At 32.3% G+C, this 24441-nt stretch overlaps 2 protein-coding genes across 3 annotated transcripts in view; both read right to left on the reverse strand.

Annotated features, from left to right (window-relative positions):
- Nucleotides 1–24441, reverse strand: part of LOC128986461 (uncharacterized) — a 140555-nt gene that overhangs the window by 72269 nt on the left and 43845 nt on the right. The gene's annotated exons all lie outside the window — the stretch shown is intronic.
- LOC128986465 (uncharacterized) lies at nucleotides 3903–15322 on the reverse strand. Of its 2 annotated transcripts, none has more exons than XM_054406850.1 (6): nucleotides 15184–15322; nucleotides 11513–11647; nucleotides 7702–7835; nucleotides 6292–6350; nucleotides 5437–5514; nucleotides 3903–4113 (listed from the first exon to the last, which is right to left on the reverse strand). In XM_054406850.1, the coding sequence occupies exons 2-6, from the start codon at nucleotides 11639–11641 to the stop codon at nucleotides 3968–3970; spliced, it is 546 nt and encodes a 181-aa protein (XP_054262825.1). In that variant the 5' UTR covers nucleotides 11642–11647; nucleotides 15184–15322; the 3' UTR covers nucleotides 3903–3967. The 2 variants fall into 2 exon arrangements, with proteins under 2 accessions (XP_054262825.1, XP_054262826.1); XM_054406851.1 differs by having other exon boundaries at nucleotides 15082–15184.

Here is a 24441-nt window from a genome sequence, read left to right on the forward strand (position 1 = left end):
CATTGTAAATTATAGCATTAATATACTATACAGTATATATTTTTAAGAGGTTGGCGGCTTCTTTTAACCTTGTATTTGCCTCCCACATAGGATATCGTTCTATGTGTGGAACGTGTCCAGCAAAGGATGGGGTGAGCCGGTAAAGTACATGAGTGAACTGTACTGATAAAAAGTAGACGACTCGAACCCATGACATCACTGCCTTGGGCCCGGAGGCAGAGTTGACTACCGACTCTGTTTTAGCATATCCTTAGCTTTGCATGAATTAATTATGAGAACGTGTAGATTATTCTGGATATGGTTAAAAGTATCTTAATCGAATTTCTAGCTTAGCTTTTATTTGATAAACTTGTTCCATTCCATGATAGTATATTGATTAGCCATAATTTTGGTTTTAAATTTTTTTCTGGTTGAAATAGGAAATCCTAAATTAAGTTGAAATGTAATTTTACAAATGTACAAAACGTCAAATTGATTCATAAGGAAAATCAATTACCTTCTGATCAGTTTTAGGTATAATTGAACATAATTGGTTGTTTCATGACTTCATAGTTCCAAACTCTAAAAATCACTAAACTTACAAACATGAACATGTTTCTAAATTACATGAAAGAATAAAGTTAATACTGCATTTCATCAGCACTCCAATTAATAAATGTTGAAAACTACTATACTGTAGGTTCTGAAGATGTCTTATATTATATCGAATCAAAAATATTAAGTTTGAAATTAGTTATACAGTTAGTTATCAATACCATTTTTTATTATTAGTTTACTTTACAATCTGTTCTAAAAAATATGTTGGACAGTAAGTAAATGCCATGCAATACAACAAAATAACTTTTGAGCATTAAAAATAGCTGTTAAGCACTGTCAACAACAAATTATTCAATAAAACACTTATACGATAAAATCTGAAGGGCAGGTCCAGAATTGAGGGCCTCTTAAGTCTGTAAACTGTATCCGTGTTGTTTAGTAAGTTCAATGCTAAATAATTTTGATGACATTCTAATTTTGAAATATATCTTTCACTCAAGTTAGCGATTTCGTCCTTAACTGTAGGGATCTTAAAGTCTTCATGTAGCGTTCTATTGGTGACATACCAAGGTGCATTAGGTATCTTTCTCAGCATTTTCGATTGGTATCTTTGTATAATTTCAATATTTGAAGTACTCGCCGAGCCCCAAAGTTGCACTCCGTATGTCCATATTGGTTTCAATATCGTTTTATACAGCAATAATTTATTTTCTAGAATATTGAAAACCATATGTTTTATTAGTTTTTTCTTTACATAAAATAAAATAAAAATACTTTAGTCTATACTTTTAAATGACAGATTTTATTTTGAATGGACAGCTATGGATTTAAACTTCAGTATCCAATAGTGATTTAGCTGAGATCCGATGAGAAATGTTTTACCAATAAAAAAAATGTTAAAACTTCTATACTATTTTGATTTATATATTTCCAAAATGAAAATTATGTTAAATTAAATTAACACAATGTTTCAAGTTTTTTAATACTTTCTGACTAGATTTTTTTAAGTAACTCAGTGTTTCTGATTAAACAAAACAGCAATAAAACCAAGGTAAGTCTGTTTAATTATTTATAGTCCAATTTTATGATGCAAAAATTTATAGAAGGTACCTTTTATTACTTCATTGTTATAAAGCCTTTCATTGTTATGTGCCTAACATAAAAACAATTTTCAGAATCATGCACCAGCTGGTTGGAGTGCAAATGTTATTTTTATTTTGATTAGGATGGTCCTCATGTTTTGTAAATGCTTAAATACTTTTTTTCACAAGCAATAAAAAATTTAAAAATACATCTCTGAAAAATGGTCGAGAAATAAACAAAATTTTTACAGTAAATGTTGGTTATGAGGTTTAACCGTACAAGATAATGGTAAAAATAATTTAAACAACTCTCTCTATTTTAAGAAAATATTTTTAAATCTTATATTGTATCGAATAAGTAGTGTAATTAAAATACAGCCATCAATAGTAAATGGGTGAAACCAAAAGCAAAGTTCTTTCTTAAGAAATAATTACTTATTTATTGTGTTCCTAAAGACAAGTAAAATTGAACTTGGCAATAAGAATATATAATATATCTATAGAAAAATATAACTAATGGCTAGTCCCTACAATAACAGCTCTAATACTAATTGATTAAACATAATCCTCTCTAGTGTTTTTCCTTCTAGACAAGTAACAAGAATTAAACTCCAAACTTTCAACTCCCTTGCAACTTCTGAGCAAACTGTCAGAGAACAACTCATCCAGTGCAAATCCATAGGATTCAGAATTAAATCAGGTAAATACTCTACACAAGAATACCTGTATCAGACTATGCTTTCTGTGGTGGTGGGTAAGTGGGAAAATGTCTAATATTTAGTTACCCAGCACTTGTATCCCCTTCTCACAATCACCTTCTTTGGCCACCTTTTTTGGTAATTTTCGTCTTAGATATTTAGGCTAGTTATTTTAATACTGTTTTGTATTGACCCTTAATCAAACAAAAAATGTAGACCTACTGCCTTTCTCACTTTGTGAATTCAAAGTAAATTAAGTAAATGCATAATATCTGTAAACATTGTCTAAGAAGGTTCGTTTTCACCCAATTCCCATAAAATGCCTATATTTAGAATTCATTGGTTGAATTGAGACTCAATAGTCATTTGTGTAACTAGTGAAACATTTCTCTCGTGTGCAGCAAAGGTCATTTGCGCTCGTGTTGCACATTATATTTTTCCTACAGTCACTATTAAGCATATAAATAATTAGCCTTTCAAACAATATACACGTTTTTAGAACGGATTGGGAAACACTGCACCAGCTGATTGTAGTCGTAGTATCATTAAGTGTTCAGTACACGTCGTATAAACGGGAATAATCAGTATGAACAGAATAAACAAGTATGTAAACAGGCAATTTTTATCAAGCAGTTTTAAGACTCTCAAACCAACAAGCAAATTAACAATAATTAATGAAAACTGAAATGAAATTCTTTAATATGTTGACAAATACAAATCTGAACTAGGAATATCACCAACATTACTTTTTTACTCACGCGCCATGAAGAAAACAGTTCATAAACTCGTTCATACTTTTGTTTCGATTTGTCTGGTAACAGGTTTAAAGATACATGTTTAGCAGTTTCTGCAATTAATTTCTTATGGTGTGTACTTAATATACTCGCTATCACTTTCACTGAGTTCATTCATTAACACGTTAGTCCCACTTTCGACTTAAAATTATTCTTCAAATAGTTACAGGTTCTAACTTATGTTATAGGTTGAGGTTGTGTTCAAACCAAGCACTGGACGAAAATAGACCATAAGCTATAGGCCTACACAAAATGGCAGGTTAAATCGTAGTTATAATAGTCAATCAGCTGATCATAGTATTATTATCTTTAAGTGTTGCCAACCTATTTCCAAGCGTACAAGGATTACGTGCATAATAAAAGCACGCTGTTTTGTGTTGTTTGGATGGAATCCTGATGTGTGCCAAAGATAAACCGTACGACAAAGTAAATGCAGCAATTAGCAGCTTCCTGTACTATAAACAGTTCAAGGAAGCCAACTTTGTCGGGTGACTGTAGAAAAAACCAATATTTTACTAGCGTGCCACTAGTTCATTGATTGAAAAGCAAAACTTCTGTGTGTTAAAATACCAACTCACATTAGTGATAAAATACTGTGGCCAGATGACCAAAACTATACATCCATCAACACACCTATCAAGTGTTTAAGGGATAGGCATTTTAAGTTAGAAGAAATTTCTCTGTGCAAGAGGCATCCCTTACTTAAAAGCCACACGCTAATTTGTAATCACATTTTGAAGCATACAGTTAAATCCGCAAGGGATAAGTTTAGTTTCAATGAGATAGACAGGTAACAAAAATCAATATATTTTCAATCGCTTATGTCAGAAGTGTTTGTATACAGAAAGGAAGTTCATTAACAGTAAGGCAAAGTAGTAACGTCCGATCCCAAGTTTAGTTCGTTCATCTTTTCTTTGGCAGTCTTCAGCGCCGATTTCGTGGCAGGTGTGTACTGCAATTTGTTGGCTACTGCTATTCCAACATTGGGTTTCGTGGATGTACCTGTAAAAACACAGATTAGTAAATTTGTTAACTACCCTATACGATTCATTAACTGAGTATTAAAATAAAGTATTTCCTAGAATATATCAAACATTCCATTACACTTTTTATTATTACATTAAATAGTACGAGTATCTTTCTTCTCTTACTAAAAATATAAGCCTGATTTGATATGATTTGTGTTGGAGAAGTATGAGTCCACTGATGTTGACAATTTTTCCTCTGCTAATTTAGGTCAAGTTTCATGACTTATTCCATCTTTGGATGCCAAACTTGATGCCAAGAAGTAGCTTATGGACAGCCTGTTTTTGTTGGACCAATTTAACATATATTGAAGTAATAATAAATAATTGAGTTAACATCAAAACTCATTGTTTGGACCAATGACCAAAATACAAACTTGACTTATCATGAGTGAAAGGTATTGATTGAGGTTCCAGTGACTTGAAGATTTGACATAAAAAAAGATAGATATGTGGTCAATACATTTATTTTACTTTACTTAATAACATTTTAATAACAACCTATGGCTTATATGGTGCGTTGGCAATAAATGATCCTGGCTAATGAAACAGCTGATCTTAGTCAGTAACAAAGCTACACAGATCATCTCACACCATTCTACACTCATCCTTCACTCATATTTGGGTTAAAATACGCACCTAAGTGGCGTCCCCATCTTAATGATTGATAATTGATTGATTGAATTGATTGATATGATTCAAATCCGGCTCGAAGGACCACTTACCAAACAGAACTTAACTTGATACCTTCTCTAAACTAACATTAGATTGACCACGTCCACCCGGGTGAAAAAGGGGTTAGTTTAACAGCCCTAACTTTTCATACCCTTAACTCAAGGGTTCAATCGAACGTTTCCACGAAGACGTCCGTCTCCTCTCTTATCATAGTAAAAGCATTCAATCGGTACCAGTTTTGTGCAGGTCTTTTTTTGTTATAAACCTTACTTTTAAACATGATTTTCAAGAAAGTTGGAAATTGAAACTTTGTTTCCCAAGTCTACACGTATATCACCCCTTAGTTTGTAAAACATATTTTACTGGGTAAAACACGGTCATCACTAAAAGAATTTTTGTTTGAATTTTGTATTATTTCAAATTTGATAGCTTACGGGATGCTTTCAGAATACCAACACTAGCAAAGGAAAGCAGCCTCATTCGTTCCATACGGTCTACGTTCTAAAGGGTGGGACTAAAAATGCACGATGACTTTGTTTAAATCAGTGACACATTTTTCTTACGGTAAAGGCTTAACGATGTTAAAACATCCTTTAACACCGTTCTAATTAAATGTTATACTCACAAGTATCACAGCAACGGTAGGTGAAGATGACTCCGTCACCCATGTACATTACGTACAGTTTGTACTCCTTGCTGTCCTCTGTAATTAACGTATACGTATTTTGTGAGATTTGATAATATATTATAAGATAGACAAGGAACAATATAACAAAATCTACCTGCCTACGAAAGCTTTGTAACATACATCATTTGATTACGGTTACTCAAAATGATAGTTTGGTGACTGTTAGGTTATGTTTTAGACTTTAGTAAAATATGTTTTTAATTTGTTTTGCTAATGGCATTGATAACGTACGTATCTTATAATATTCCCCTTGCCACGTTTTAAAATCAAAATATGATTTTGTATCATTTAACAAATAAAATGTTGTAACACATTTCTGGTTCAAAGTAATAATTCATAATTATTTCACATGTAAGGAAAATAGCGTACTAAACCTTATTTTAAATTATATTTTCATTGGTAATTATATATTAAATTATTGCTAAATATTTATCATCCAATGAATCACTTTTTATAATTATGATAATACAAATAAATATATTTTTAGAATATTTCTTCTTTCGAATAGATTCATGTTGTAAATGTGTTAACGTTGAGTTCAAAAATTCTATTTCATTTGCTGTGTCTGTTATGGCGTGGTTAGTCTTGTGTTTATGGTGAGGAACTTCTGTTCTAGAGTGCCGAGTTCAAATCTGACAACTATCCAAATAAGGGTCTTAGCCGATGGTATTTAGCCATGGGATGAGCCGGTGGTTATACAACTACATAGAGAAAACAGTAACTAATAGTCACATGCCCTCAGAGAATAACTCCCTTATACTGTACTGTGTTTTTACTTTAGTTGGTACCTACTTTGTATGAGAACTCCTTCTTCTTCTCTAACAGGGAATGTGAATTGCGATGGTAGCAAACTGTAAACACAGAAATACATGCAAACAAATACTTGTGTAGGGTTATAATCATTTGACAATGCTACTGAGGCTTTTGATGCACTGAGGATATAAAATCAAACCGATGAAATTTCTGTCTAAATTAAGATAAATTATGCTGAATATAAATTTAAGAAAATCATTTTAAAACTACATACAAGTATACATATATAAAGTTTGATAAAAACACAGGGTTGCACTTTACTGTTGGATTTAAATGGTTGCACACATCTAGGAATTAACTGAGCTGGGTTGGAATGAATGCCAACAAGTAATTAATTGCTGTAGGATTTAGGTAGCCAAAATCAATGTTACACTATACATACGTATTGAAACAATCTTTCTGCTCACATACATAATCAGAGACGGTTTAGAAATTTGAAAATAGAGGATTTGAGTCAAATGTAGTGGGTTATATAGAACATGTACGATTTGTCTATTAATATTTTATGACTAATTTTGTACAGCTCATGAAGCTTTAGAAGTAGTGTATACAGGGTGTTTCACGAGAGGTGTCTCAAATTGATTACGGAAAACGGCTTAATGTACAAGGATGAAATAAAATTATTTTCCGCAAAATCGACCCCAAGGAATAACGTAAAAATATTTTTAACTTTTCCCAATACAGGGTGTGCCTAAAACTGAGAGTCACTAGTTCGAATTTCGGAATTTTCAAATGTAAACATATGTCATGTTATACATCGTTTTAAAGGTATTTGATAGACAAACATTTTGGCGAAAACAGAAATTAAATATCTTTTTCCGTTTCAAAATGGCGGCAGTTTATAAAAAAAAAAAAAAAAAAAAAAAAAAAATCTAAATTTTTTAATACTTTGTGTTTCCTATACCAATGCATTTATCGCTTCTCCGGTTAGATTTTCTTACTCGTTATGAAATTAGCTTTACTTTGATATGCTACAAGCAACGGTTATTTAAAATGATAAAAATTCCAAAAAAAATTATTTTTGAAAATTTGCGAATGCTCATTGTTTAAAATTTTCGGGTTTAACACCAATGAGGTTTAAGGATTGAGAAAAATATATGTAAAATTCTAATAGTTTAAAGGTTCCATTTCATTAAGTGTTAAACCACGTCAAAAATATGAATACGACTTCTATTGACAGGACTGTGTCCACGAAACCTTGTGACCACCAAATTTTACCACTTGAATCCAAGATAAATTCCTACTTGAACCACATCCTGTATGTCAGCAAAATAGCTACTGTTTCCAAACCCCTCCACCCTACTAACAATGAAATGCCAAATCTTCCTCTTTGCAACATAATCTTTTTGGGTACCATTATTGCTACAATAAAGTAATGTTTTTCTAAACCTGGAAAGTTTGTAATTGACTTGTACAGTTGATGGGTTAGCCATTTTGATTCCAATACACTTGACTTTTATGCCGAGGACCTTGGCTTCGTCCGAAGAGACAACCACGTAAGAGTACTGTCCGTTTTTCTGGATCTGAAGGCAGAAAAACATTTGTAAATGAAAAAATGTTCGCATTAACTTAGTTTTTATAAATATTAAAATTTTATTTTATATATTTGTCTAAGGAAATGGGTTAAGCTAGTTTAAGTGTATTGAAAAAGCAACATAGTTTAAATTTTGTGTATGAATTTTTTGCTTCTTCATACAACAGCTTTTAATACGTGCACTGCGAAGTAGTTCGATTTATCCATGGAGTATATCAAATTAATTGGATTTATGAACATCAGCTGCATTTTGTACCTTCTGCCAACCAACTAGAAATAGTTATTTGTGCAACTAGTGAGAAAAGTGAGCAATTGACTCACTCGAGAGAAATCCTTACTCACGAGCCGTAGGCGAGTGAGGAATGGTTTCTCGATTGAGGCAATTGTACTTTGAACTCGAGTTGCACATTATACTTTTCCTACAGTTACCATAAAACAAATAAATTTGTGAAGAAACATAACCTATTTTTACACAGAAGTGAACTTTTAATATAACATTTAATGTTCGAAGTGACAAATACAACAGTACAACAGCTGACCAGCTGATTTACAGCCACTGCTGCCAACGTATTTCGCGCGCATACGACTTTGCCTGCATGTTACGCGCTCACTATTTCGTACCTTCACGTTGCAAATCTGGAGTGAGACAAAGTAATTAGAGTGAGACAATGTTAACATTGTCTTACTGATGAGCGAATTGGCCACTTTGCTTTCTCAAATCAGTGAGAGAACATGTACATTGTTAGGTAATTGTAGGAAAAAAATATTTCTGATTTGAAAATGTAAAACATTTCTTATGTTTATTATTGTGTTACGATACATGACTGAAAGGAATACAAATTTTTAGACTAACTAAAATTTTAAAATATTTAGAAATTTGAACTAAAGTTAAGCGGAGTAATATTTGATACATTTAACACTCTTTAAACTACCGAAACACATGCTAGCTAGTTTAATTTAATACAACAGTTACAGCTTATTGTTTTTTTAACAGAGTAAAACCAAGTGGGAGTAAATCTGGTAGCTAACTTACAAAGATAAATAACGTACATTATTTTCATTTTAAACCGTTTATTTTAGCTCGCTTTCTTGTCGGGTACAAATTTTGCAATCAATTTTAGGCCGGGGCCACACGACGCGGATCATCCGCGCGGACGGACCACGCGGATGATCCGCGTGGTCCGACAAAACATTGAATCAAATGAGAGTGGCCACACGGGGCGATCCTAAGCCGCCTGGGCGGATTGTCCGCGCCATGTCGCGGATTGTCCGCGCGATCATAAGCCGCGTTGGAGGGGATGACACACGTAGTCTTATGAGAGTGGCCACACGATACGGATTGTCCGCGCGGTTGGAGCTCATTTTCAAGCATTTGTAGTGTTTTTTTTTCTAGTTTATGCTTGTGCATTTCGGTTTCTAGGTGTAAAATGTTCGATACAGACAAATCAATAGAACTTGTTAAAGATAATGTGGGATTTCTCATGTTGTACATTTCTCATCAGTATATCTTCCTTAGTTATATGCGGTCAAAGCAATTGAAGTAGCTCGTCAAACGATGCTATCTACATGCGATAGTAACAAAAAAACTCCGAACTATGGTTTCGCATGTGCTCGTAAAAGGTTTGGAACACAAATGGTTTATCGGTTATGAAATGATGGACCCAATGATTTCGGTTTGCCTTAGGCTCTAGCTCACCACACGTTTCTAATGCACAAACTAACATACGTGTTTCTTCCATGACTACAACGAGAACGAGTGAATTAAACCATGTTAGAATCTCAGTACGTAGGCTGGGAAACCTCAACCGGAAGCGGTTCGTCCGCTCCGTGTGGCCGGGACCTCGTCGCGCGGCTTATGATCGTACGATCATAAGCCGCGCGGACGATCCGCCACGTGTGGCCCCGGCCTAACTAACTTCCCGATGAGCTAGAGACTTGAAACCTAGCTCACAAATGGAAGACAATGCAATATTATATCATTTAATTTTCATATTTCCCTTGGGCTACGCCTCATGGGCTTCCGAATTTTTCATGTTTACATTTTTAAAGAATGTAAATATATCAATTAATTTAAGTCAGCTGTAAATACTTAAATTTGACAGTTTGAAGAGCAGATATTAAGAGGTACAGGTTATGCTCCCAAGAGATTCGTTATACAAACATTTCAAAATAAAGATAAACAATCTGATTGTAGATATAAAGGTGTTTTTTAATAATGTCAATGGTTATTTATTTAGTATTCTATAAAGTATTTAATAAATTAAATAGATTGATATATTTATAGTTAGTATGTAAGCCATACGTTCAATGTATGTAGTACATAAATATGCGAAAAGAAACTCAAATAAACCTTAGATGTACCACATGTCTCTGTCTTAATCTGATTTAGATGCTTGAAATAGATTTAACATCTACACACATTAAAAACTAAATAGTAGAAAATAATTTATAAATAAAAAAACTTTTTTTAAACAAAACGTTTTTAAACGCACTAAAAAGTAGAAAATAACTTATAAATATGTGGAAAGTATAAATACTTGTAAGATTAAAAACGAAAAACGTGGGGTGCATGCGATTGATAATAATGCTTAAGTTCAATAGGTGAAGGGAATTGTAAACTATCTATTGCATGCACCCCACGTTTTTCGTTTTAAATCTTTCAAGAATTTATACTCTCCACATATTTATAAATTATTTTATACTTTTTAGTGCGTTTAAAAACGATTTGTTTAAATAAAGTTTTTTATTTATCAATTTTTGTAAACTTTAAAGCTCGAAGAATTGCACAGTGTCACGGAACATATGGCTCGTCACACGATCTAAAAGTATCTTTTCAACCCTCGCTAGTTTCCCGACCTCGTTTTCGCCTTGGGGGTTTAAACTCGAGCTCATTTACAAAAGAGTCACTTTGCACTCTAGTGATGAAATGTATACTTTTTTATTTCAAGAGAAAGATTTGTTTTAAGCTGTGAACTATTCCTATGTTCTTCCATAGTCCCATTGTTTATTTTTTACCCAATTCTAAATTGTTTTATCTACGACCGATTTTAAATTAGCTTTTTCAATTCAGTTCTTACAATTGAAAAGATTCACTTAATGGTATTGTTTAATTACTTAACAGCATTATTTTGTTATTTTACAGTACAATTTAGGACCAATGAGGTTTAAGGATTGAGAGAAGAGAAGTCAAATTAGAAACTTTATCGATTATTATTACATGTAACGACAAGGTCTATTACATTCAAGTTCTATCTAGGTTCCATTAAACAACGGCTGGTTTTAAAACATTAAAATAATTTTTTTGTGTACAAAAAGCCTTTTTGTTGGTATTTGATCAATTTAAACTTGATGATATTATTTTTGTATAAGAAAACAAATCTTGATCCGTAAATTACAGAGAAATCAACATTGAAGCAATCTTCAGTCGATTCATAAGGATGACATCTCATGTATCAACTGAAATTTGATATACATCTGAAAAGCTGTATCTTACCATTCATTTTGGATACTACTGGGTTCTCGTTCTATTGTACAATCTGGAACCTGCCTTAATGTTTCTTGTCTTAGATTCACACTCTCTATTAATTTATAATTATTATGGATCAGCAGAGGACAAATTAAACATGGGAATGGTACTCTCTATAGTCAAAGACCGTATGCACATACCGTAGGTATGATGTCAGTTGCTTTTATCATCTTGGATGTTATGGCCTTATCACATTTTGGTACATCCCCAGCACCGAACACACAGCCTAGGGTTACAAGCAGAGCCGCTACAGGTAGGAAGATAGTCATAGTGTCCTGGCGAAGAGACAAGAACGACGTTAAGGAACATTAAATTAATAAATAAAATAGAGGATAAAATCCTCTCTCCGCAGCATACCTGCAGACTAAGCAAATTCCCATATACGTCTAGTTTATATTTTCACTAAAATACCCTCTGAAAAAATTCAGATGTATTCCCTATTTAAATACCATTGCTTTAACGAGTACTTAGGTTAGCTGCAACAATGAATAATTTAGGGTGAAATAAAAGCATTTTCCAAATTTGATCAAAATATGTTCCTATAAATGAATTTATCCAGATTGTGTTTTTGGCCTCTGAGGACCTCAAAACGATAAAGTTAATCGGCCCCGGGACCAGGTCTTACCATGCGACCTGTAATAGCTTATGGCCTATATACAGTATAGGCAGGGCCTGTGTATAGACTGTTTTGCATTGTGTAGAAGAGAAAGGAGTTTTACAGATGGTAATGAGTACTATAAGTGATAAGAGTGGCGGAATTTAGTTGTCGGAATAGTTGATTGGTAGGGAGAGGGGTAAATAAAGTAATGCCATTGCTGTTGGATACCGCAGTATGGGCCAGCTGCTGCCAATCGTATACTCAAAGAGAACATTCTGATGTATATCGTACTTCCCTTAGAGGGAGTTTTCCCATTTTTGACCCCCAAAAATATATTTTTTTTACATTATCTTCTAGAGCTTAAAAACAAATAATTTAATCTACTAAAGCGTTGTTGTGTACCTAATGGTTACGAAGAAAATTAAAAAAAAATTGTTATCTATATATAAAGCCAAAAGTACCCATGAACTTTTGAGAAAACCACCAGTCACACCCCCATTAACCATATACTTAAAATGTTCGTCATGACGGGAAACCTTGGGCAAAATTATCCATTATTTCATAAATTGTCCTCTAAGGTCGTAATTGCTTTCCAAAGGGAACTTTCCATTTACCTAATGTTAAAAATACCCCAGCTGTTATTATTTGTTTGTATTCTGTTTTGTTTATTTCATCTTAACTTAACCAATCAATAGTTTTTAGCGAATTTCCCATATAGGGAATAAGCTATATTAATACTAATGTAGTAAAACGGGGTGGAGCCCGTGGGTAACAGCTAGTTTAAATAGGAAATAATTGTCACAATTATAAGGGAAAGTTTATTTGAAAATCTGACCAGAAGTGAAATTCGCTTAGTCTAAAGGTTTGCTGTGGCGGGGGTATGTTAATTGAAAACTGGATACAGCTTTATAATATAAATAGAATGCCCCCTTCAAGGCAATTTATATTTAGACTTAACTCATTATTTAATGCCAAGAATAAAGATAAATAGGATGTCCCCTTCAAGGTAATTTATATTTAGACTTAACTCATTATTTAATGCCAAGAATAAAGATAAATAGAATGTCCCGTTCAAGGTAATTTATATTTAGACTTAACTAATGCCAAAACTAAAGATATATTATTCAATTAAACAAAAAGCGTGTAATACTTGAAAAAAGCTTCATCCGAATTTCGTTGCTAAACAGATAGGCCAGTAAATATACTTAGTACCTTTGTATTGGCAGATTAATGGATTGTAACCTTCTTTCACCTGCTCCCAAACCTTAACATGTTATACCTTAGAAGTAAAGAACTTACAATGTAAATTTGTTTAGTTAATTACGAAGTACTTAATCATCCTTGAGTAGATTTATATACTTTAATTCTGTTTTAAGTTCCTTTCTTTCGGGTTCACCCAAACTAGAATAATAATTCTTAACGGTATAGCCCCCGAATCGTTATATAAATTATTTTAAGGATAAATTTGATCTTTTAATTTACACTTAAATAAACCAGTAAAATTGACTAAATCATCAGGTTCAAAAACATCAAGCTGTGTAAGCCACCAAAGTTTAGTTAGCCTTTGGAGTCGATACAATTAAATAGCCTAAATTTTAATTTCGTAAGGTGGTTTGTGTTTCTTCGTGTATAGGTTTTTATGTGTTTTATCCAAACGAATTGAAGACATACGCTTAAAGGCAATACGACACGATTGCACCTGGTGATGTAATGTATTTAACAGTTGTAGAACCCAAGTACAAAACACTTTGTATAAGTGTTACATGTCTAGACGTATTGTGTACTAGGAAGAAATGTTTTTAAGAATGAATTGTTTAGCATCCGAATCACTGTAATATACTTACAATACTTGAATATAGTAATCATTGGTTGCTGTAGTACCAGTAGTTCCGGTTTTAATCTGAACCATCAACACAATAACCATTATACAGGTTGATTGGTACTCAGTGTGACAACATTTTTTCGGTGTAAGTACAAAGTAAATGAAGTGTAATGATGTATATAAGAGGTTCCAAGTCTAAAATTAGCTTCCCAAAGAATTATTTTAAGTTTTTCAAAAATAACCATGTTTTTAAACTTAATACAGCAATTTCTCAGTTACCTGTAAATGGATTTGAGTAAATAATGTCATTTTCGTGTTCTACATTAAATTTTTAATAGGAATAATAGAAAATGACGGAGGATCAGTAGTAACAGCTTCATTGTAAATAGATTCAAAGATAAAAATTAAGGTGTTTGATAAACATTTAAAAAAACATTGGTCGATTGAATTTTTTTACAACCTGTATAGAAGAAGGTGGCCAACAATGTTAAAACTGTGCCATTTTATAAGCTTTCCAACCATATGCTACACTATTGAGGGTTAGATATGCTTTTGTTTGTTTTAGTGATTTGAATACAGTACTAGAAAACAGGGAACATTTTTACTGTTTTTATTACTGTTCAAACTGAAACAAAATACAAGTTTTGCTTAATACATGCCGACTTTCTATGTTTTAAATGTTAAAGACGCCATGTTTTGTAGTTTTTAAACCACTAAATCGTACTTAAGCAGACCTAAAGCTCAATAGTGTAGCATATGGTTCGAATGATAAAAAAATGGCTCATTTTTAAACATATTTGGCTTCTTTCTTGTATACAGGGTGTAGAAAAATGCAATACACCAATGTTTTTTTTAATTTTTCTCAAACACCTTCATTTTTATCTTTGAATCTATTTACAATGGAGTTTTTACTATTGATCCTACATAGTTTTCTACTATTTTTATTCAAAATTTTATGTCGAACACGAAAATTACGTTACCTACTAACATCGTTTTACAGGTAATTGAGAAATTGATGTATTAAGTTTAAAAACATGGTTATTTTTGAAAAACTTAAAATAATTCTTTGGGAAGCCAATTTTTATACTTGGAACCTCTTATATGCATCATCACACTGCATTTACTTTGTACTTACACCAAAAAAATGTTGTACACTGAGTACCAATCGCCCTGTATGACACCTTGTAAACTAGTTGGCACTATAGCAACTAAGGATCACTATATGCAGGTATTGTAAACAATTTAAAGAAATGTCTGTGAGTAGAATATTTTTACTTTTAAAAACTCACTCAAAAGCTTCTAATCTGAGACAACAGCACTTATAATCAACGACACAATACTATAAAATATATTAAAATATATTACAGTAGTTATAGTCGACTTCCTCTTACCTGTACAAAGTGGCGAGGGTTCTCGCAGCATCTCGTCTTATACTGTATATCGCGAGACTATGACGTCATTGAAGAGGCTTGATGAGGATTGAGTCTCGCCAGATCTGCTATTGTCTGTAGACGTCTTCAATGTAATCATCAGTGAGAAACTATGTCTCCAATCTGCAGTTATTGATACGACTACAAAGGAACATGCTATTGACGAAAACTGCACCGACAAACTAAACATAAATAGTGCATTGCGGTCTTGATGAATTGTTTTTTCAAAACTTCGACTTCAATTACTAATTGTTATAAAAACAAATTACAAAAAAGAATGTTTTCGACAAATAGGCATTTTTTCTACACAAATTTAATAAAAACCAGTTGTAGGACGTAAACGAGAATTTAATTCTGTAAAACTACTTACGAAAGCAGCCAACATTTATCATAAAAAAACGTAACGGTTGATGATTAAAATTGTCCATGGTTAAGTTCCATCAGCTTGAAGATAATAAGACCTGCCAAGCCAGCGCACATGCCGCATTCGCCACGCACTGCGCGTTGTTACTGCTCTCGCCGAATCTTCCATCACCGTGATGGAAGACCCTTCAGCGAACGAGATCTTACCGGCAGACCGCCACCGCCCACCACCGCGCCGTGCAGAACGCACCGTGCATAGCCGAACTGTTCGTGGGAAACTGTTAGTTCTATCACTGTAGCTGTCAAAACGTGTCGTTTGTAGGTTAAATTTAAATTAATTAAACTGTCATAACCTAACCAATCTTGCTGATAATGAAAATTTTGATTGAAGGTTTAACTTACTAATAACAAAAATAGTTCTTTTCGTAAAATAAAATTATACATGTCTCAAAACCAATTATACAGGGTGAGTTTTAATTGTCCCCCCCCCAACTTTTTTCCACATTTTTTCAAATATCAATCCCAGACCACTTCCAAACATTGTTGGGTAGTAAGTTCCTCATTTTGACAAGGTGGTCATTTCCGGCCGCCATCTTGGATGAAAAATATGTTTTCTAATGTAAAAGTGGGGCTGTGACTCATTATTTGAAACTAGATTTTTACTCTGATTACAATGCCACAAACAGTTTTTAAAAATCTTTATGCATTCCAAAGTTGTGGGGGATTTTTAAAACTTTATTTTTAGCCCATTTTAACATTGTGCATTTACAAACTAAGACCATAATCTCAAAATAGTGCTAGATAAATATAAGTATACACTACCAGTCATTGTTTCGCATGATTATTGACGCATGTGTTTTTTTTTCAGCCGCCATCTTGGATCCGCCATTTTGAAATGTGATAAATTATTTTAAATATGAAGGGGGTGTTGTGACCCATCATTTCGAGTTACTTTTTTTAGCTGAACTGAAACTGTTCATGATCCGTTTTTCATTTTAATATTTGGATTTTGAAATATTGACATTTTTAACAGAAAAATTGCAATACCTATTTCATAAACAAAACTAGATAACAAAAAAATGATTGCAGCATTGAGTTTAGCTTAAAAAAGTAATTCGAAATGATGGGTCACAACACCCCCTTCATATTTAAAATTGTTTATCACATTTTAAAGTGGCGGATCCAAGATGGCGGCCGAAAAAATACATCTGTCATAACCAAGTGATAATAGGTCGACAGTGACTGGTAGTGTATACCTATCTTTATCTAGCACTATTTTGAGATTATAAACTTAGTTTATAAATGCACAATGTTTTGTTTACTCGTCGAAAACAGTAGTTGAAACTAGTAAATGGAAGAAACCGTAGTAAACACTAAAAGCCAGCAGTTGGCATTAGTGACAACTATTAATGAGCGAAAACAGTAGTTGAAACAAGTAAAAGGAAGAAACTGTAGTAGGTAAACACTAAAAGCCAGCACAACTTTTTTTCTAACGCATCAGTTTAAGCTATGTTTCCTGTAACATCCTGTTTTGTGTGTAAACGCCACCACAAATTACTACTTCCATATTTTCACCGTCATAGCAGGAACGCCCTGCAGCACACTCCCCTCACTAAGTCAACATTAGGTGGGAGGATGGCATATCTGTCAGGGCCATAGCAACAACATACCCATTGTTGGAGTATCTTTACGATGCTTGTTATGAGTATAACTCCTTCAGTGGAAACCATTATGATATCTTTATCTTAACCGATTAAGCTTAATTAGCCACAGATTAAAACTAACGCGGTTTAAAGTTCTAATTTGGTAGGAAATTTTATTAAAACTGAAGAGACAAAATCAAATTGAAATTTTAAGAGTGAATTAAATTAGTACACATAAGTGTTAAAACTGTAACCTGTTAGTGTTTTATTATAAACACAATATTTTTGTAAGGATTTGAAATCGATCTTGATAGCAAATTTATCACTGGTTTAATATTGATTGGAAAGTACTGTAAGTATTAATTGTTATGATTATAATTTAATTGAAAGACATAAAATGCGTAGAGTGCATCGAAAGGAACATGCTATTGACGAAAACTGCACCGACAAACTAAACACAAATAGTGCATTGTGGTCTTGATGAGTTTTTTGGTTTTCAAAACTTCGACTTGAATTACTAATTGTTATAAATTGAAAACAAATTACAAAAAAGAACGTTTGCGACAAATAGACGACATTTTTTCTACACAAATTTAATAATACCCCCGTCACAGCAAACCTGCATACTAAGCGAATTTCCATTCACCCGGCTTGATTTCTACTAAAATATTCCCTATAAATGTTCAGATTTATTTCCTATTTAAACAACATTAATTTTAGTGAGTGATCTGTTAGGTATGCTGCTACGGGAAAGATGTTGAGGTGTGCTTTTCAATTGAAATATTGATAGCTTAGTATGAAATAAGCCAAATTGCCAAATTTGATTGAAATATATCCATAAACAAGCAAACTAGAACAGTTTATTTATTTTTCATAAGAATAACATGGGAATTTTAAATTTACAATTTCTTTAATTTTATCCGTAGTCAATGAACATTCAAAAAACTTCAATATACTAAATTATTTGTTTTTTAAGCTCATCAAAATGGTCTAGAGAGAAATTTAGAAATTTAAAGTTTTTAGGGTCAAAATGAGAAAAACCCATTTTTATCCCTTAAAACCCCCCATAAACCCCTGATCCCATGGTCCGATTATGCTGGTTCGCGAACTCGTTCGAATAAATGTAGGTTTACACGTTTGTACCAAATTTCATCAAAATCGGATCAATTTTGCTCGAGTTATCGCGCTAACGGACACATATATAAATATATACAGGGTGTCCCGGAACTCTCTACCAATATTTTAGGGCATTGCTCATGGGTAAGAAACATAACTAAATATCATATTTAAACTGTCCGGAAGTCCTTAGTTACTCACACAGCCGCCATTTTGTTTTTTCACTTATTAATTCTTTTCTAAAGAATGGTTAAACATACGAAATTGAAACTTTGCACAAACATTTATGACAACTAGACAAAGCTACCAAAAAATTGTCACGATTTTTCAAATTCATAAAACAAAATGGCGGCCATTTAAAACTTCTGTAAAATCAATGGCTTTTCAGTTATTTAAGAAAGAAAATGTTAAATGACCGCCATTTCGTTTTATAAATTTGAAAAATCTTCATAATTTTTTTGTAGCTTTGTCTAGTTGGCATAAATGTTTGTGCAAAGTTTCCATTTCGTATGTTTAACCATTCTTTAGAAAAAAATTAATAACTAAAAAAAACAAAATGGTGGCTGTGTGAGTAACTAAGGACTTCCGGACAATTTAAATATGATATTTAGGTACGTTTCTTACCCAGGATCAATGCCCTAAAATATTGGTAGAGAGTTCCGGGACACCCTGTATATATGAATTTGAACGGATGGTGTTTTTGGCCTCTGGGGACCTCAAAACGAAAAAGTTAAATCGGTCCCGGGTCTAGGTCTTACCATGAGACCTACGGTAATAGCTTATTCCCTATATGGGAAATTCGCTAAAACCAGTTGTAGGACGTAAACGAGAATGTAATCCTGTAAAACTACTTAAGAAAGCAGCCAACATTTATCATAAAAAAGTAACTGTTGATGATTAAAATTGTCCATGGTTAAGTTCCATCAGCTTGAAGATAATATAATTAATAACGTTATCGAGATGTAAGATGGCAAAATAAAAGAAATGGGTTCCACTTTGATGGACTAGCCATTATTCCCTTAAAGTTTGCCAAGCAATTTAGGTTGTCCAATGTGGGTAGTCTTAGAAATGTGCATGAGTATGAATAAATTATCTGTTCAAAAAAACAGTACTTACACACTAAAACACGAAATATTTTAGTAAGCATATTATATGGAATCTCTCATTTGTTTTGTTCCTACTGTATTTTAAAAATTTCATGTTAAAGTTTAATTATTTTATAAGAAAGAATATGAGTCTAAGAGCGAAATCATGTTTCAAGCAAAATTTTAAACAATATATTTAAATTATAGATGTTGTAATTAAGTTTAGGCGTGCATAAAGGTGCATACTTTTAGATTTGTGTGAATGTGGATGTAGATAGGGAAGATAATTCTTTGCTGAAAGTATTCTTTTAGTAGTCTGCGAAATAACTTAATAGTTTATTACTAAATATCTGTATTTAGGTATATCTGTATTTACATTTTAAATACCTTATTTTTTTGGGTACTTTCCTGTTAAAGGGAACATTCATTATTATCGATGATTTTTTTCGATATATTGATATTATCAAATTGAAACATATCAGCTGACAACTACGATAAATATTGTTCAATATATTAAACTGTGCTAAAAAAATAACCTAACATAACTAACCAAACTTGCTGTAACATTTAAAAATTCCGTGTTTAACTTGCCTTTTGTATTATCAAACCCAAACGGAAGTTTTAAATGGTACAGCAAGTTTGGTTGGTTATGTTAGGTTAGCTTAGAACAGTTTCATTTCTTAATCCATATAGACTATTTTAGCCTAAACAAGATCAGTTAGTTGTTGTTGTCAATTTGTAATAGATCTGATCGGAAAACAAATATCGATATATCGAGAAAAAAATCATTGATGATAATGAATGTTCCCTTTAACAGGAAAGTACCTTTTTTGTATTTTCTATCCAGATATAATATGCTTTCGATTTAATGCATCCCAGACGTGAATAATATGAACTAGAACATTTCCAAAATACTGTTTTGAACTGTTAGTTTTTCCTCTAACATTAAAAATATATATTTTTTGTGATGGTTTGATTTTTGTTACTGTTACGAACGTATTGTTAAGTATTATAAAAAGTTCATATCGTCAATGAATGGACTTTTATACTTTTTAATACTATTACTATCTTATAATTTTAGTGAAAAGAACCGGGAAAGCAATGTAAGCTTTCCTTACTGAGGACACATTTTTTGTTTTATCATTCTAACTGTGAGTTGTTAACCTCAAGCTGGCATTTATCAATTTATCACGTTGTTAAAAAGCCTTTGGTGTTAAGTCAGATATAAAGTTAGGTCATCAGAACTCGAGTCTTGTAACCCAATTGTCAATCAAAACAATTATTGTTATTGATCCATCACTGTAAGCGAAGTGAGGCTTGAATATTGATGGAAATATTAACTATGCAAGCTTGATTATCATAGGTTTATTTGATATTCCAGGAACTCACAAGGAAGATCAATGGACGAACTAACAAGGTTTTCAGATGAGGGAGGAGTTAATTTCTTAATTTGTTTTTAAGTTAAATGTTTTAGAACTGACACTTTGGCCTTTTTAGCTTTAAAGTTTTAATAATAATGTTCAACATACATCCAACGGAAATATTGTCCAAGATATTCTTGATGTGGTCTATATGGATGACAAATATGTAAGAGATTATGAAAAATTTATGGTTTTGTTATTGGTTGAAAACTTTTTTGAAGTAATGAAAAATCTTGTATGTTGATTAATCGCAATCGAAGATTTATGTTACTATGTAATATAAACATTGCCTGGTATAAGACGTCCTTTATTATCCTATGGGAAGAAATCATAAGGAGTGATGTAAAGTAAAAAAACAAAGCCTAAATTTTGGGCTAACAACTGGTTTTTTGTACCTATATTCAGTTAGAAAAACTTGTCAATTCGTTTTCAATCCCTGCTCTTATTGCCATCAAAAGTTGATCTTTTGTTTTATGGTATCATTAATTTATAACCATTTGGCAATAGCTTCCCCTTGGGAATACAACCAGAGTTTTTCACATTTGAATGTGGTCACTATAACCACTCGGTAATTCAGACAGTATTTGAAATGCGATCACCAAATTAAACTCAGCTCTTATGCCCAAGCGACGAACATAACTTGTTATGCAAGTTGTTGTCAGTTCAGAATTATCACAGTTGGTTTGTTAAAGGTGGTTTATTTGATTGAAGTTTTGAAGAAGTACGAGACTAAAATGTGGAATGTGAACTAATCAAATTGAGCCTTACTTGTCGACTGTATATTTCCAACGGTTTAAAAATAAACAGTACTTATTTGTTTAGTTCACATTGTTGTTGTGGTTGGAATTTGTTGTCATTTTCCTATTATTTTTCTTTTCTTTTTTTATGACATTGAAAATTATCAAGTAGATTGTACTAACTATTTGTATATCAAGGGTAATTTAGTGCGATAAAAAAGAAATAGTTTGAGTGGACAGATGTAATAACTAGTTGAATGGGATATATGTAATTTGATTTAGTGTGCTAGCTAATAGTGGAAATTTAACAAAAATCTACTAATCAAATCCTGATTGTAGATATGTTATCAGCTAAATTGAATGGATGCTAAAACACATTCGGAAACAGATACGCATTCTTAAACTGTTAAATATTGAGAAAACGTACAAGCTATATTTGTTCTACTCTTTTAAATCTGGTGCATACAAGTTTGGGATCATGATCAAAAGCAATATTATTATGTGTGCGCCTCACTCGATCATTTTGGGTAAGCGGGTTAACCAAATATAAGCTAAACTAAGCTCAACCCAGCCGCGTCAGAGCTGGTGTAAGCAAACACTTGGGAAATCCCCCCCCCTAAACCCCCTACCCTCCCCCCCCCAATACAAGAACGTGTCCCATATCATACAAGCATATACACACTATATATACACGCTTCGGTGCACACAGGTCATATGATAACCTGTGAGAGTGTGGATGAATTTGAACGTTAATATAGTTAAATTAAATAAATGACGCCCTCGCTGCAGCGAACCTGCAGACTAAGCTCGCATTTACCAGATTGGATTTCAATAAAATATTTCCTCAAAATTCTCGGACAGTGGAAATATTTTCTACAGTATATTTCAAGAACCGTATTATTATCCTAGTGCGAGTGAAGCAACAAGTGTTTTGAATGAGCAACAAAACACTTTAAGGTGACTTTTAGTCAATTGAAACCTGCAATGTTGTTTGGGCTATTTAAATTAGTCAATAGAGAGATTAGTAATGATTAGTAAGGAATCGACAGTAGTAATTTTCTAATTATCCCTGTAAGTAATTATAAGGAATGATATGTTATTTTTACGCCACTAAGCTGTTGGGAGGGGTTGAAATTAAATCCCCGCTGTGTAGCACTCCCCTGTTGTGAGATTTAGGATCCAAATTTGCTCTTACCCAGGTAAGAGAGCATCAGTTAAAGATACGTAGAACGAAAAATATCCCCGCTGCAGTAAACCTTTGAGACTAAGCTAATTTCCATTTTTCTGATTAGGTGTTAACTATAATTTTTCCTTAAATATGTCAGATTTATTCCCTATTTAAATAAAATCCTGTTTAACGAGTACTTAAGTATGCTACTACAGGGAAGGGAAAAGATATTTTTTGTAAAATGCTAATTGTATTCTATGTAATAAATTAAATTGCCAAATTTCATCAAAATGTACACAAAGAAGCAAACTACAACAGTTTAAATGTACGGATTTTTTCACCGTAACCTTTAATTATTGCACCTGTATAACGAAAACTGGACGAATTGTGTTTTTGACCTCTGGGGACATCAAAACGAAAAAGTAAATCGGTCCCGGGTTACTTACCGTGTCGCCTACGGTTATAGCGTACTTATTATATTGGAAATTCTTTAATAGTTTATTTCAATTTATTAACATGAAATGTTTTAATTGCCAAAGACTGACTACACTAGAAATTCTCTTGAAGAATATCGGAAGATTTGAATACTTTAAACAGTATTGAAATTATCAACGAAAACATTATTTTTTTCTACTTGGTCCTTAAGCTGTACTTTCCATTTAGTAATCTTTCATTAATTTATTTGATTATTTAATAACAACATTAATTGAAACACAAGGAGAAAACGTTATTGTATTTTTGTTTAGGACTCGGTAAATTAACAGGATTTCTTATCACAACAAGCCAGGCTTCACCGTCGTATTCGTTATATTTCCTAATTTTATCCCAGGATAAAAACTGTTTGTAACAATTAAAAAACATACAAAATACGATTGTAGATCGTTGTAATAAGAAAATGTAAAACAAAAATTTATGGCATAATTTGTAGAATTCTAAAACAATGTTATAAATACAATTTCAATATTTAATTATCCGTAAATTGATTGTACCTTCCTTCTCTTGCAGTACCTACATTATGTCAGAGAATCGTTTAGTTCACTTACTCGTCAAATAATTACAATATGTGTATAATTCTTTTACGACCTATGTTTTAAAATGTTAAATTGCAATGATTTATAGTTGACAATAGTGTAACATTAAGAAATATTCTAGCATGAATTACATTTTTAATTTGCACCATTATCAATACTTGTAAAAGTAAAAATTAATTGTTTAGCAAATAAAAGAATGTTCTCATTTCTCTCATTAACAGGGTGTTCAAAAAATTGAATAGTTAATTCTGATCTTGATTTAGTTTACAGATTCTTTATTATGTGAATTTAATTTTTTTAAGAAGTGCATTTTTAAAAAGTTTACTCTCTTTATTAATTGATTTAAATTATGATGGATGGATTGTGTACAGTGAATTTAATATAGTATTTTTATGACTACTAATTTCTAATAAAATAACTTTTGCTCTTTGGTGAACGTAAAAAAACTTGTATTTTATTTAACCGTATGACATTTCCGGTTATTATTTATTAATAGCAAGTAAAATAAAACATGCGACTAAAAACCGTATAAAATAAAAACATAACATTAACAAAGTATCAACTTCATCTTTTACATTTACAATTTTAAAATGGCCTAATAACTTGCATAATTAAAAATAAATAACTTTAATATCTACTTGTATAAAAAATAAAT

This window comes from Macrosteles quadrilineatus, unplaced genomic scaffold (genome assembly GCF_028750875.1).
Source record: "Macrosteles quadrilineatus isolate MER2022 unplaced genomic scaffold, UCM_ALF_1.0 Scaffold_2__2_contigs__length_208266976, whole genome shotgun sequence".
Taxonomy (NCBI): domain Eukaryota; kingdom Metazoa; phylum Arthropoda; class Insecta; order Hemiptera; family Cicadellidae; genus Macrosteles; species Macrosteles quadrilineatus.

Coding starts and splice junctions, on each gene's coding strand:
- LOC128986465 (XM_054406850.1), bottom strand. CDS start 11,641: ATGACTATCTTCCTACCTGTAGCGGCTCTGCTTGTAACCCTAGGCTGT. Junction 5,515..6,291: donor AGAAGGAGTTCTCATACAAA/GTAGGTACCAAC, acceptor CGTTAATTACAG/AGGACAGCAAGGAGTACAAA. Junction 4,114..5,436: donor CTACCGTTGCTGTGATACTT/GTGAGTATAACA, acceptor GTGTTTTTACAG/GTACATCCACGAAACCCAAT.